Genomic DNA, 15,239 nt, shown 5'->3' on the forward strand with positions numbered 1-15,239 from the left:
TTGTCTCTCTTTTTCCCTCCATATCTCTCTCCTCTTTCTCCATCTTTCTCTCCTCTCTCCAACTCCATCTCCATCTCCATCTCCATCTCCATCCATAATATTTGTTTGAAATAATATATAATAAATTTGCTTCTTTTGAATCTTGTACGAGTTTAGACTTGATCATCCACTGATGCGCTTTTATATGGAGGATGTATATTATAAAAATCTATTTATCACGATAATACAGATCGTGAAAAATGTGCATATTTCTGAGGCTCCCCGTCGTCCCTGACAAATCGCGTGGACCTTATTTTCGAAAACAAAAAGCAAACAACGCGTGCTTTTTGTTGAATCGGGCGAACTTGCAACGGTTCAATAATTCCTTCCTTGGCGAATGTGTTCGCCATGGAAGCACTTAAGTCTGGATTTCTTGTGTGGCACCCTTCTCTCCCAGGTGTTCGGAATTACAGCCAACGCACTGCTTTCTGTTTTGCATCAACAAATGTGGCACCCGACAAAAGGGTTTTTGCCTTCTCAGATTGTTTGCTTCACCATTCCATTTCAACGTTTTTAATTAGGAGGCGACTCTCTGCAATTCGAAACCCTCATTTAAGGGTTTTGCGAGCAGCGAGTACAAATGGATATATAGATGGTGAATTTCGAGGAATTAATGATGAATTTGCGGATATAAAGCTCGACGCTGGCAATGGCGCCGTAGCCAAGGATTTTAATAAAGAGTGTTTTCAGCGCGGAAGACAAATTTTGGATATAATCTTATCGTTTTTACCCGGTGGAAGTTGGTGGAAAGTGGGGGATGCGTTTCAGAATGGGAGCCAGATCAAGGGTCCTTCGTTAATTTGTACATTGAGACGAATTTGGGCGCTTGTAGCTCCCGATAAGTTAGTCATAATTGGAGCATTTTCCGCTCTAATCATTGCAGCCGTGAGTTCCGATATCGTTTTCTTTAATTTATTCTTATCAATGAATTTCTGTTTGTCTATAGATTCCCTTATTTAAACCAACTTGGTTGTCTAGTCAAATGGCTGTTAATTGAAAGAACTAGAATTAGTGGATACAACTCAGGTTGTTCCTTAACCACTTTGTCAAGCTCCAAGAAAATATGAACAGCTGAGTTGTCCTCTTCTTGATCAGTGCAGCACTCATATATTTCCTCTTCATACTTAGAACATGCTTTCCACCCTCTTGGGCTTTAGAAGGATCCTCCCGGAGGCAGAATGGATTACTTTTTGTTTTAATATTTGATTTTCAACAATTGGGGGTTGAAATCATAGGCGCAGGTTCAACCGGGTTGAATCTTAACACCCCACAAGCGTGGGTTCTACTCACTTTTTTTTGGATGTTGATCTGTTCCCCAATACAACTTACTGATCATTCTATATCAACTATTTAATCAATCAAATGGGGGAAAACTCTAGTTGCAGCTAATAACAGTGAGCATGCAATTAAAATAAACTAACAGCAGAAGAAAAATTCATAACAGATTGGACAAACACTCTTATTTCTAAGGCCGGTGTCCCATGGGGGTGCTTCAGGATCTAAGGCGTCTCATAAAACAAAAGAAAAATGTTACAGGATTAATTGGAATCTTTTCCTGAATAATAGCAGCTCCCTATTTTTTAGTGCTGCAAATTTGAGTGGACGAAATTGGGGTGGGGTTAGAAATTGCCCCACGAGCTTTAGGAATTTTGTCAATTATATAAAGTTTAAGTCTAAGAATCCTGCCAGGCAAAAAATTGAAAGGAAAATAATCTTTATTTATTTATTTTCATCTCTGTATTTACAGTTCATTCCAACAACTTCCCTAAATTTTGGAGCTTAAACTTTTAACTTAACTGCACTTTTAAATTCATGAAACCACCACCTCCAAAATATTTGTAAAAAATCTCAGCAGCACCCACTGAGTTATTTTAGGAAGCCTCCATCCACGAGACTTCATTCTTGTGAATGGCTATCCCAGCTCAGTCCTGAAACTCTCCTACCTATTACAAGCAATTTACCTCCCCAATAAACAAAGATTGCACACCGAAATGTGCAAACCCCCACTGAACTGCTATAACATTTACAAATTCTAAAAATGGTTAGCTACAACAATTTTTTTTCAAAAATACCCAAATGCCCAAAATTGATGGGAAGTGGGACACAAGTTATTAAATGGGTCAGTTACATCCTTATCTCAATCTTTCAAAGATTTGAACCTCTTGGTTCAAAGAACTCAAGAACTCGACTGCCACAGTCTGCCCTTCCATTATGTTAGACACCTGTGCATATTTTCACATTCTTTTGTTTTTTACTGAAGTATGGGACATCCTCTTCCACCAAATTGTTCCATTCCTATTCTCTTAGCTTCTTGTAGGCTTAGATCAACCTCCATTGAAAGTCATTTTGGATTTTGTCATCACTTGTTTTGCCATTTAAGAGGAAAACTTTTGTTGCTTCACTACTATTGCAATCATTTTCTTTAGCTTTATCCTCTTTTATAAAAAGTTTTTGTTTCGTAGCTGTGCTTGATGTCTATAAAGCTTTAGTTGCTCAGGGCCTTTTATCCACCAATAATTTTGCCAACTCCTCAAGGGATTTGGTTTTTCCTTTTTCTAGCAATTTTATCTCTTTGGTAATCCTAGATTCTATGTCTTTTCTTTCTAAAAATAGCTCTTTCTCATGGGGCGAGCATTTCTTTTTCACCTTCTCACTATCCTTGAATAGCTTTGCCTCAACTTTCTTATTTCCCATTATTTCTTGATTCATGCTACTCCAACAGCCACCATAATTCCTCAAGGCTCAAACTCAAACCCCAATTTTTGTATTTTCACATCATAAAACAACACCACCTTTGCATCTATAGCCATATCCATGACTCTCTTTTAGCTAATGTCATATCCCCTGCCAATGTTGAGTTCACAGGCTCAGCCATTGTAAATTACTATTTGTAATCTTCAAACTTAAATCGTAGCCCTTATAGCAATTAAGCTAAGGCTGACAAAGATTAAAGAATAGCTTAGAGTAGAGGCCGACTTGATTAAGGGAACATTACAAAGTAAAGACACGCAAATTTCTGCTAAGGACAACTGATTATGGTACTCGCCTGTTAGGAGGATTAGAGTAAATCAAATATAAACAACTATCCGGCCGACTTCTCTATTGGAGCCCAAGTTATTGGTATACATATACAGCAATTAAGATTTAGAGGGCCATTAAAGAAACCTGCAAATTAAGTCTGTAAAGGCAGCATATTCTTAGCACTGGGAAGTATTATATGAAGCAACGTGCCCTTAACAACATCAACTAGATCATTAATGATAATAGGCAGTGATTAAAGACAAAGGATGCAGCGATAATTAAGAAGAGATATATTGTTTCAAAAGGGGTGGCAGTCTTGGTAAAAGGGTGACTCTTCATCCTCTCTTGAGGATATATAAGGCAGACCCCTGTTTGAAGGAAGGAGATCGAAGGGGCAGATCATATTAAACTACTGGCAGATCATATTTAATTACTGACAATCATTTGGTAATAACAGATTGGTATGCTGCATATTACTTATGAACTAAATGTTTATTTAGAGTAATATACATCTAAATTCTATTAGGAATAAAGGACAGATATATGGCCTATAATACACATTTGATTTGTTTTTATATATGTACATTTAATAGATTTATGTGTTAGTAATAGTGTAGGCAGATCTATATAACAATCATATTTAATTTCATTAATTTATTTATACAATCACAATACCAGAGAGATTAGCATATTAATGACCTAATCCTTAGTCATTCTATATTGCCCCTCACGAGTGTAGGTTGGTTTTGTTAAGGGAAAGGCGGAGTAATTCCATCCCAAAATAGGTGAGCCCCAAGAGGTGGTATGGACGGGTGTTCCTAAAACCCTTGGGCCTTTTTGCGGAGATAGTTTCCTATCGCCCTAAGAAGTAATTCCCCATCCTCTATTAGGGTTGATGATTAGGAAAGGAGTAAGGGTTGGAGGCTAAAATATGGTGTTTATCACTTGTATTATGAATATTAATTGTTCCTTAGTATTAATCTAATTTAAGGCATAATGATGTATAATGATGCATGTTAATTACTGGGAAACAGGTAGCCTCCTAGTAGGGGACATTACAGCTAATCAGAACTCTCTTCATGAATTCTCAACTCCTGGCATCTATGTATGCTTGGACACCATTCTGATGCAGATTTTTCTCTGATTCGCAAAGAAAACTTTAGTTGTGGCTAAGAACAGTGAATAGGAAATTAAAATAAACTAACAAGAAGTGAAAAACAGATTCGACAAATATTGTTATTTCTGAGCTTGATTGCAACACAAATTGTCTTTGATGGCCATCCCAGCCTAGTCCCTAAAACTCTCCTCTCTATTACTACTACTAGCAATGTACCCATAAACAAAAATCACATACCAAAACTCTCATTAAACCACAACAATAATTACAAATTCTATGAATGGCACATACAACAATTGATTTCCTAAACTTCCTAAATGCCTAAAGCTGATGGGAAGTGGGAAATGAGTTATTAAATGGTTAGTTATATCATTCATAGTTTTTATAGATGACACTTCCCTTCTTAGAGTGGTTTGTGGTCCTACAATAGCTTAATGAGACACTAAGTGGGAAAGAGTTCTACCTGTTAGAATAATAATTTCTTATATTGTTAATGGTCAACTTAGGTTGTTAGATTTCATTAATGTATCTATAGTATTAGGTAGATAGAGGTAGGTAATATCATTAATTTCTGCAGTGTTTTATTTTTTCTATAAATTGTAATCTTTACCAGTTAATATGAACTAAGATATTTTACCAGTGAATTTGATTTTCACATGGTATCAGAGCCATCTAGGAATTCTGGGCTTTGTTTGTTTTTTCGTGGGTTTGTTTTGGGATTTTTTCTCTACCCGCGTCTGCGAAATTCGTGGCCTAGGGTTCTGCGTCTGTCTAACCCTAAAAATCGCAGACTTGTTTAAGAAAAAATCGAGGGTTTCGCGTTGGGTTTCTTTGTTTTTTGCACGATTTTCGTGAAAAAACCCGTGTTGTTCTCTGTCGCGATTTTTTAACTCAATTTTTTGCATTATTTTCTGCTGCGATTTTTCTCGTGTTTGCAGTCGCGCGAATGTCAAACGTCGCGATTTTTTTGTGATCCGTGGTTTTTAATTGCATCGGCTCTTGGGTTTTTCCCACAATTTTCTGGGTTTGTAATTTTTCGCGGCTAGGGTTTTTGCATCTTTGCCTAGGGTTTTGACCCACCGTTTCAAGGTGGATTTTTTTTCGATTGCAGATTCTTGGTGGGTTTTTCGATATTTGAACTAGGTTGTCGTCGGATTTTTTGGGTGCATCATTTTTTGTGCTTTGGTTTTTGAGCCCGTAGATTTGATCCTTTAGTCCAAAAATTAATTCTGATTACAGATTCCTTGTGGGTTTTTCGAGTGCTCTTCTGGGTCTTCGTCAGATTTTTTTGGGTCTTCCAAATTTTTTTGCCTCAAAAACCGTGCCAGAGTTTCAATTTTTGCCATAAAAATTTGAATTGCAGAAATTTTGGATAAAAACCCTCTGTTTTCATCTGCTGGTTTCCGTCTCTTGGCATTCGTGCCTTCACCAGTTAGACCTTGGGGTATGTGATGGCATCTCTGACAAATATAATGCTCGAAAGTAGCTAGAAATTCATCGGCCGCAACTACAACACTTGGAAACAGTGTATGTTAACAATTTTCGAGTACCGCTATCTTGATGCAGTAGCTCTGGGCACGTCTCAACGTCCAACTACTGCCAGAAAAGATCAAGACAAATGGGATGAGCGCAACCGTGAAGCAGTAAATCTCATCAAACTCTCTGTCATCGATGAGCAGCTACATCAGGTACCATGCGGAAAAACAACGAAGGAGATATGGGATCATTTGAAGAGTCTCCATGAAACTTCTGACAAGAGCAGAGCATTCTTTCTGAAGAACATGCTCTTTTCGATTATGATGGATGAAAGGACACCTTTGAAGGATCACTTGACCAAGATCAAGGACATCCGTGACCAACTTGAGGCGATTGGTCGCACAATGGAGGAAGAGGACATGGTCGTCATCACACTGAAGAGTTTGCCCAAATCTTATGAGCACTTCATCGAAACGCTGAATATCACTTCCATTGACGTCGATTTGAAGTTTTCTGATCTTTGTAACAAGCTTTTACAACAAGATCGGTGGCGCCAACAATTTGGAAGCAATACCAGTTCCACCTCCACCAAGCAAGCATTCTCTGCCAAATCTTCTACTAAGAACAAAGGGAAGGCTCAATCTTCTCAGCTGAAAGGCTTTGGTTCTTCTCAGGACAGCAAGAAGAAGAAGAACATTCAGTGCAATTATTGTCATAAGTTTGGTCACATGAAGGCCGAGTGTCGAATTTGATTGGCTTCTGAACAAAAGAAGCAGGGAGGGTCTCAACAGAAAGCAAATGTCGCCGAACACTCTAAGCAGAAAGAATCTGCATTCTATGCTTTTATGGCCAATAGAACAGCAGATTTAGTCCACTCTTCTGCCTCGTATATCGATTCAGGGGCGTCGCGACATTTTACTCATCGTCAGGATTGGCTCACGAAATTTGAACATTCTCAGATTTAGTAATCTTCGGAGGAGGAGAAGAGTACACAGTTGCTGGTAAGGGCACTGACCAGATTCACTTAGGAGGTAGAAATTTATTTTTTCTTGATGTCTACTATGTTCCATGCCTGGAACATAATCTCCCCTCCGTTAGTCAGATCATGAGGTATTCTCCTCAATTAGATGTTGTCTTTAGTTCTTCCATCTGCAACATTGTTCATAGGGAGACTCGTACTACCATCGCTATGGGACTTGAGGATCATGGTCTGTATAGACTTGCTAATTCTGGTGATTCTCAGGAGCACGCTCTGGTTGCCTGGAGTACATCCATTAGAACACTTTGGCATCAATGTTATGGGCACTTAAACGTGCACTATCTCTCTCAGTTATATCGGGAGGGTTTGGTTACTGATCTACCTGAGATCCAACCCCAAAATCATGGAGATTGTGGAGCTTGTCAAGTTGGGAAGCAACGTCGGACACCATTCTCAGATGGTGATTCTTGGCGACCCTCCAAGGTCCTTCAATTGGTTCACGCTGATGTATGTGGGCCAATGAACACTCCATCTATTACTGGTTGCAGGTACTTCTTGTTATTTGTGACGATTGTTTATGGTGAAAATGGATAACAACTATATTGAAAGACTAAATAGATTCAACCACAAAACCCTAGCCTAACAACAACAAAGATCCACCATAACATATGAAGATTACCTAAGACAATGCAAATCAAATGAAATCACAAAGATTATACCATCACATGTCCAATAGGGTTTTGGTCTCCATTCTTCCTATCTCCATTGATCTTGCTTGATATATTTGCTCTCAGATTTTATATGTGCACAAGAGCTCAACAAAGAATGGAAATGTGGTTGCAAGTAGGCTTGATTGCATATGCAAGTTCGAAAGCGTAGTCGGGGCTGAATGCATAGTGAGAATAATCAATTGATTAGGATGCATAGATTGATTAGGGTTGATAATGAAGGAAGCATCTCCTTATATAGAAGACACTATAAGAAATGGAGGGATAAGATTAAGAGGTGTAAAAGATAAATGGTCGGCTATGATTAGAGGGTAGGTAGAGGAAATAAGAAAATAATAAGAGGGTAGGTAGTGTAGGAATTAAGAGATGAATGACATGTGTCATGGGTAGAAAAGGTTAATGAATTAATTAAATAAATAAAGATTCATTTAATTAATAGAAAAAGTGCAATCAATTAAATAAATAAGAGTATTTATTTAATTTAGAAAAGGGATAATTTAAATAAATAAATGTATTTATTTAAATCAGAAATAAGGCTAGAAGAGGATAAATGAATTAATTAAATAAATAAGGATTTATTTAATTAATAGAAGAATTAGGCTAAAGATAATTAAATAAATAAAATTTATTTATTTAGACATGACAATTTTAGGTGTCTACAACGATTTTTGTGGGTGTATTTTCTGAAAAATAAATCAAATGTGTTCAATACATTTCAGCAATTTTAGGCCTTAGTTGAGAAAGAATCTGGTTCTCAGATTGTCACTCTAAGGTCAGATAATGGGGGGGAGTTTTGTTCCAACGACTTCTCTACATTTTGTGCTACACATGGCATTAAGCGCCAACTCACCACACCATACACCCCTCAGTAGAATGGTGTCGTTGAACGTAGGAATTGCACCATTACTGAAATGGCTCGTTCTATGATAGAGCATCGAAATGTTCCTAAGAAATATTGGGCTGAAGCAGTTTACACTATAGTCTACCTTCTGAATGGGTCACCTACACATGCCGTTAAGAAGATGACTCCTAAAGAAGCCTGGTCAAGATGCAAGCCTAAAGTGGGCCATTTGAAAGTCTTTGGTTCTATTGCTCATGTATGGATTCCAGACGCCAAACGTGCTAAGCTAAATTCAAAGAGCCAAACACTTATGTTTATTGGTTACAACGACAACCACAAGGCCTACAGGTTGATTGATGTGGAGACAGATCGTCTCATTTCCAGTCATGACGCTGTGGTTGATGAGACTACTGATCCATTCATGCCTCCTACTACTCCTAGTCCTGCGACTCCGTCTATGCAGATTCGTCTTCCTCTTGGTTCCCGTGATGGGAGGGCTTTAGAGCATTCTGACTCTGAAGATGAGGAATCTACTGATCCAGCACCACTTGATTTTTCACAGGATTCGCATCCAGATGACTTTGTTCCAGCAACTCCAGGGGATGTTGTTCCTCCAATGCTCGATGTTGGTACTTCTACCCAGGCCTAAATGGTGGGCCAAGACAATAGGAGATCTTCGTGATGATGAGCTTCTTGAGGATAGATCAGTTCGCCGCAAGAGAAAGCAGCAAAATACAGTCAACTTTGCACTTATGGCCAACATCCACAGCATCCACGAGCCCTAGACATATTACGAGGCTCAAGGCATTCCTGAGTGGGAAAAGGCTATGGAGACAGAATACCACAGTCTTCTGAAGAATAACACTTGGGTTCTTTCCGATTTTCCTCTTGGGAAGAAACCTATCAGCTGTAAATGGGTTTACAAAGTCAAGTATCATGCAGATGGTACTTTGGATAAGTATAAGGCCAGATTGGTTGCTCGGGGTTTTACATAGTGGGAGGGCATTGACTACGAGTAGACTTTTTCTCCTACTGCCAAGATGAGTACAATTCGTCTTCTTCTCGCCATTGCAGCTTAGTTTGGATGGAAACTTCACCAAATGGATGTTAAGAGTGCATTCCTCAACAGTGAGTTGCTAGAAGAAGTTTATATGACTCAACCTCCTGGCTTCAAGGTTCCTGGTAAGGAACATCAGGTTTGCAGATTGGTAAAAACCCTCTATGGCCTGAAGCAAGCCCCTCGGGCTTGGTACTTCAAGATTGATCAGTATTTGGTTGAACATGGTTTTCAGTGCAGTCCCTCTGACACTAATTTGTACGTCAAACTTTTTGGTGATGAGATCCTTTTTCTTGTTGTCTACGTGGATGGCTTGATCATTATTGAAAATTTTGCACATTTGATTGCCACAATCAAATAGGACTTGTGCCAAGCTTTTGACATGACAGATTTGGGGCTTCTCCATTATTCCTTAGGTGTCGAAGTGTGGCAGACTGATGACAGCATCTTTATTTCACAGTCCAAGTATGCCCGCAATTTGTTGTATAAGTTTCAAATGTAGGATTGTAAACCTGCTTCCACACCTATGGAGAAAGGGCTGAAGTTATCAGCCAAGTCTGATTCACTTGCAGTAGATGAAACCGAATTCATGCAACTGGTAGGCAGCCTCATCTACCTCACTATCACTAGACCTGACATCTGTTTTGCTGTCAGCTACATCTCTCGCTTCATGACAGCCCCAAAAGCTAATCATTGGATTGCAGCGAAGCGGGTATTGCGATATGTGAAAGGCACTTTAGACTATGACATTCTGTATAGCAGGTCCAATGATCCAAAGCTGATTGGTTATACTGACTCAGATTGGGCAGGATCAGTGGATGACAAAAAATCCACTTCTCGGTACGTATTTAGTTTGGGTACTGGTGTCGTCACTTGGAGCAGCAAGAAGCAACAGGCCGTGGCTCTTTCCTCGACCGAAGCTAAATACCGGGGAATAGTCAAGGCCGCATGTGAGGCAGTTTGGCTCCGAAGGATGCTTTCTGACATGTAGATGCCGCAAGCAGGTCCTTCTCCCTTGTATACTGATAATCAAGGAGTGCTCAAACTGGCCAAAAATCCAGTCTTCCATGAACGTACCAAGCATGTCGAACTTCATTGTCACTACATCCGCAAGCTGGTATAAGACGGATCAATTCAGTTGCAGTATGTTCCGAGAGCAGATTGGACTGCGGATATTCTCACCAAGTCTCTGAGTTCAGATAAATTTGTAAAATTCAAGGGGCAACTTGGTGTTTTTGATAGATTGACCATTAAGGGAGGGTGTAGGTAAGTGCAGGTCCCACATGCCTATTTTGAGAAACAACACCTACCATGTAAGTTATATGTAGACTGCCATACTTGATGGGCCAATTTGTAAGTACCCAAATCTGGATGGATCAATATGTACATCTTTTGATGATTTGGTAGTGCAGCTCACAACTAATGTGGCATGCTCATTTCTCCTTGCAGCCTTTTCTACCTTGATGACCTTGATGGAACCTTCTTCGGCTTCCTCAACATTCTAGTACCCTTTCTCAATTTTTCCTCATCCTTATTTTCAGCTCTTGGGCTACTTGATATTGCTTTTGCTGTTGCATGCTAGTCTGGGGTTAGGTGGTATGCATGGTCTTTTCTGTCAACAAGATATTTCCCCATCTTTCATATTAAAAGATACATTTGCGTACCTAGAGACAACATTTCTTTTAACATAATAGAATGTACCTTTTTTTATAAGCTTATATTTTTGTATTCTATAGAGTTATAAATTATAATACCTTCCAGGGATATACCTTCTTAGGGTCTTATGTGAGTCACTTTACTATTATAGGCATGCTAACATGGACATTTGGGTCTTTGTTATGCGTACTTTTATCTTTTAAATAGGGAAATTGCCAATCTTGTAACTACAACCTATTATCATATCATTACAACTCTACTCTTTTGGAGAAGCATGTTAAAGAAGTTCATTCCTTTGTTCTATTTTGGATGTGCAGATGCTGTCCAACCAGATTTGTTGAATCCTTTTATGTTGTGCAACTATGCTACTACCGACCACATTTTTTCTAAGTATGACCATGTTAATACATGTTTCTCTCATTGAAGGAGAATCCTTCAAGATCATATACAAATAAGACAATTTTTGTTTCTTTTAAATGTGTTTTTATCCAGTTCTTCAGATGCTGCATGTATTCTCTGTAGTTCTTGCCAAGAGATCTGTTACAGGCTGTCCAGGAATGACTGAACTCATTTTCCATTATTTTCATGGAAGTAGCAAGACAGATGTGAAATTGTTGATATCTGTTTCCTGTGGTACATATTAGACTTTCTATCTAGGATCATCCAAGTTAAGAGATCAAAACTTAATTATATTTGATTATCAGATTAAGATCAGAGAGTATGTAGCATTCTGCAGTGAATTTATAAAGTCATTTTATGTGGAAACACATTTATTTTTGCTTACATATAAGTACTGGCAAGGTATTGGCATGTGGATGCATAATGATGCTTCGTTGATAATTATTTTGTGATTGGTAATTTAAACATGCGACTCTGTAGGGATGATGATACTTGGTAGTTTCACACCTACTTATACAATTCAGACCAACTCTCTTGACAAATTTAAACATTTTAAAAACTTTCCACTGACTATTTCCCAGTTTGTCTTGCATGCATTGATAGAGTTTTGGAGTGATCTACATGCCCATTCGCATCGTATGGTTGAACATCTGATCTGTAATATCTATGTTAGAGATCCATAGTTTTACTAATAGGAACCTCTATCATGAAATCTCATGTCTCAATCAATTGTTGTTGCTTGATGGTCAAAGTGTAAACTGTGGGTTAGTGCCTTACACAGCAGCTTTTTGATGCCTCAACAAAACTTTTATCATGATGCTGCAAATAACAGGGGCACATTTTAAGCATGGTTAGTTCTTGATCTATGTGCTTAATGTAGGTAGTGTACTAATGGAACATCTCCTCTTTAGAATGACCATAGAACTTGTGACAAAGTAGCTCTACTATTTAATTAGACACAAAATAGAGGACACAAGTAACTTACTGAGCTAATATTATTGCTCATCTTATTAACGTTCATCTATCTGTGGATTGGTGGATTTAGAAGGAATAAAAAAGTTTATCTGTTTTTGCTTTGGTCTTGAAGTATTATCTGACCTTATTTGGTTTGTGTCCAGATTTCAGAAATTTCAATACCTCATTTTGTTGCAGCAACTATATTTTCTGCACAAAGTGGTTCAAAAGTTTATTTTTATAGGAATGCACAGCTATTGGCCTTGATGTGCTGCACATTCGGATTGTTCAGGTTGTCCTTGAGTTTCATGGAGACTCGTGCAATAATTTCTCTACATTTTATGAGGCTATAGTCATATTTATTTTTCTATTTGCTGCCATATATTGTTTCATGGAAATTAGGCAAACCACTAATATCTTCCTTTTCACATATGCACCAGTGGAATACGTGGTGGTTGTTTTGGCATTGCCAATCAATTTCTGGTGAGAAAAATTTTACGTTTATATTTTTATGATTGCAGTACTTTTGTTTTGAATATTGCATGCATTCTTAGATTTTGAGAGTTTATCATCTCTGAAAACTGCCAGTTATTGTGTTGTAATTATATGGCCAAAGGCGCTGTATCTGTCTGAAATCCTCCTTTCTAGATTTAGAGTTGAAGGTCTTAAGTGTGGATTGGAGGAAAATGCTATGTATCAGGGAGAAGGCTTTTGATAAATGATTGTGTTTTTTTCTTTCAGGTGCAGCGTATGAGGGAGAAATTGTTTTTAGTGCTGCTTTGTCAGGTTTATCTCGGTTTAATGTGTCCTTAAAACAAAATTTAGTAATCTGCCATTTGGCACCCCTCATTTTCTCAAATGGTTAAATTTGTGTATATAGTTATGGATATTTCTGAATTATATGCCATGAGGTCTGGGATTTTCTTGTAGGCACTATGGATCTTTTAGCATGTAGTTTGTGTTGGATTATCTACTTCTTTTTGCTTACCTGGTCGAGAATATGTGATTAAGACCTTTTCAACCATTTTCCCTCTCATATATAGGATATTGCATTTTTCGACACAGAAGCTGTTGGTGTATTGACAAGCAGGTTAGGAACAGACTGTGAGCAGGTTTCTCATATCATCGGCAGTGATTTAAATAAAATGTTCCGTAATGGACTTCAGGTGAGACTTATCTGTTCCAGCAGTAATTTATCTAACTGATATACAAGATGCTCGTATCCATATGTTATGGTATAATTTTCATGATGCCCATTCTAGGGAATAGGTGCATTGATATATTTGGTGATGCTTTCATGGCAACTTGCACTATCTACGGTGTTACTCTGCTGCCTCATGTCAACCATTCTGTTTTTTTATGGCAGGTAAGTATATTCAGTAAAAATAGTTCTTAAATTTTTCTCTTTATATCTTTGCAATTATTTCACATAAAGAATGTCTCATAAGAATGTATTTTTGTTCGTCTAACTATGTTTGTTTTGAGCAAGAAAGAGGATGTAAGTGATTAGAACTACTTACAATTAGGGAATGTAAATGCGTAATGAATTTAGAGTCAATTGTTCCTGTTAGTGTTTTAATCTGCACTTTTCAGTGTGACACAAAACTGAATAGATGTATGGTAGAACCACTCTTCAAATTAGAAGATGTTGGAACATGTTTGCCTTTGCACCAAAAGATTGACTTGTTAATGCCTGATACAAATGCTAGAGATAAACGGATCCATGGGAGGCAGTTAGGCCATGTCCCAATTCCAAAGGGAGATGTTGGCAATTAGTCCAACAATCCCCCTCAGCATCATCTGAGGGGATTTGAACCCGTGACTTGGCTCTGATACCAATTGTTGGAACACGTTTGCCGTTGCGCCAAAAGATCGACCCGTTAACGCTCGATACAAATGCCAAAGATAAACGGATCCCATGCTGAGGGGATTTGAACCCGTGACTTGGCTCTGATACCAATTGTTGGAACACGTTTGCCGTTGCGCCAAAAGATCGACCCGTTAACGCTCGATACAAATGCCAAAGATAAATGGATCCATGGGAGGTGGTTAGTCCAACAGGAGAAACTCCTTGTAACAAAAACTATTTCAATCTTAACAATATGTACTTGCTATTTGTAATTTATATGTTAGTTGTTCACACAGAAAATAAAACTAAAGGTGTTCTTTTCTTGATTCACTTAGGGCAAAAGGTTGATATGCACTTCTACTTAAGTCAAAAAGGTTGATTGCAAATGATTCATAAGCCCCTTTCAACAACAATTTAGAAGCAAGATAGACATTACAAAATCCTATTTAATATAATGAATTATGGATTGACAATAAAAGTCAATCCTAACTTAAATGTCTAGAGCACTTATTTATAAGGTTTTACATGACATTGCATTAGAAATAAAAAAATGCCAACAACTACTTTTATGTCAAGGATAGATTTGCTTGCCTTGCATTTATCACAAATATAATCTACTAATACCAAATCCTAGCTCAAGCATTCTTCAGTTAGACTTCCGATAAGAATTACCACACACTATGAATAGACATTTTAGATGGTTATTTTAAAATAGTCGATCTAAAAATAGCTTCCAAAATTAGCCTTTTCAGAATATGCTCATCTCATTTGAAAACAGTAACAGCAAAAAACAGGGGTTAAAAATAGACAACTTTGGACAGGCATTTTTGGAGGCGATTAAAATGAAACTTCTAACTGACCATGGCAATATTTTTGAAGACACTTTGAAACCCTGATATTCACTTGGGTACTTGAATCTGAAAACCTTTATATGTTGAATCCTCTTTAACCCTAGGTGCTGCCTTTATTGTTTTTTGAAAATCTAAACTTTATGAGTCATTTACTCTTTCGGAAGATAAAAATGTTTGAAGTTGAAAGGGGCTTATGACAATCATTTGCAATAAAAACTTCTAAAGAAGATTATTCTATTGGTTGAATTGATCACAAAATCTGCTGAGATGAT

The 15,239-nt window shown here is 37.8% G+C and overlaps 1 protein-coding gene across 5 annotated transcripts in view; it reads left to right on the top strand.

Annotated features, from left to right (window-relative positions):
• Positions 1-205: 205 nt before the first annotated feature.
• The window catches only part of LOC131076435 (ABC transporter B family member 26, chloroplastic), a 132,486-nt gene continuing 117,452 nt past the window's right edge, over positions 206-15,239 (top strand). For 3 of the 5 annotated variants that reach the window (XM_059216979.1, XM_059216980.1, XM_059216981.1), the window contains exons 1-6: positions 215-924; positions 12,432-12,559; positions 12,708-12,750; positions 13,009-13,053; positions 13,311-13,433; positions 13,530-13,633. In XM_059216979.1, coding sequence (XP_059072962.1) covers positions 388-924; positions 12,432-12,559; positions 12,708-12,750; positions 13,009-13,053; positions 13,311-13,433; positions 13,530-13,633 — 980 coding nt within the window. In that variant the 5' untranslated portion in view covers positions 215-387. Of the gene's footprint in view, positions 925-12,431; positions 12,560-12,707; positions 12,751-13,008; positions 13,054-13,310; positions 13,434-13,529; positions 13,634-15,239 lie in introns of all 5 variants that reach the window. The other 2 variants (XM_059216977.1, XM_059216978.1) reach the window with 1 other exon arrangement.

This window comes from Cryptomeria japonica, chromosome 3 (genome assembly GCF_030272615.1).
Source record: "Cryptomeria japonica chromosome 3, Sugi_1.0, whole genome shotgun sequence".
In the NCBI taxonomy this organism is placed as follows: domain Eukaryota; kingdom Viridiplantae; phylum Streptophyta; class Pinopsida; order Cupressales; family Cupressaceae; genus Cryptomeria; species Cryptomeria japonica.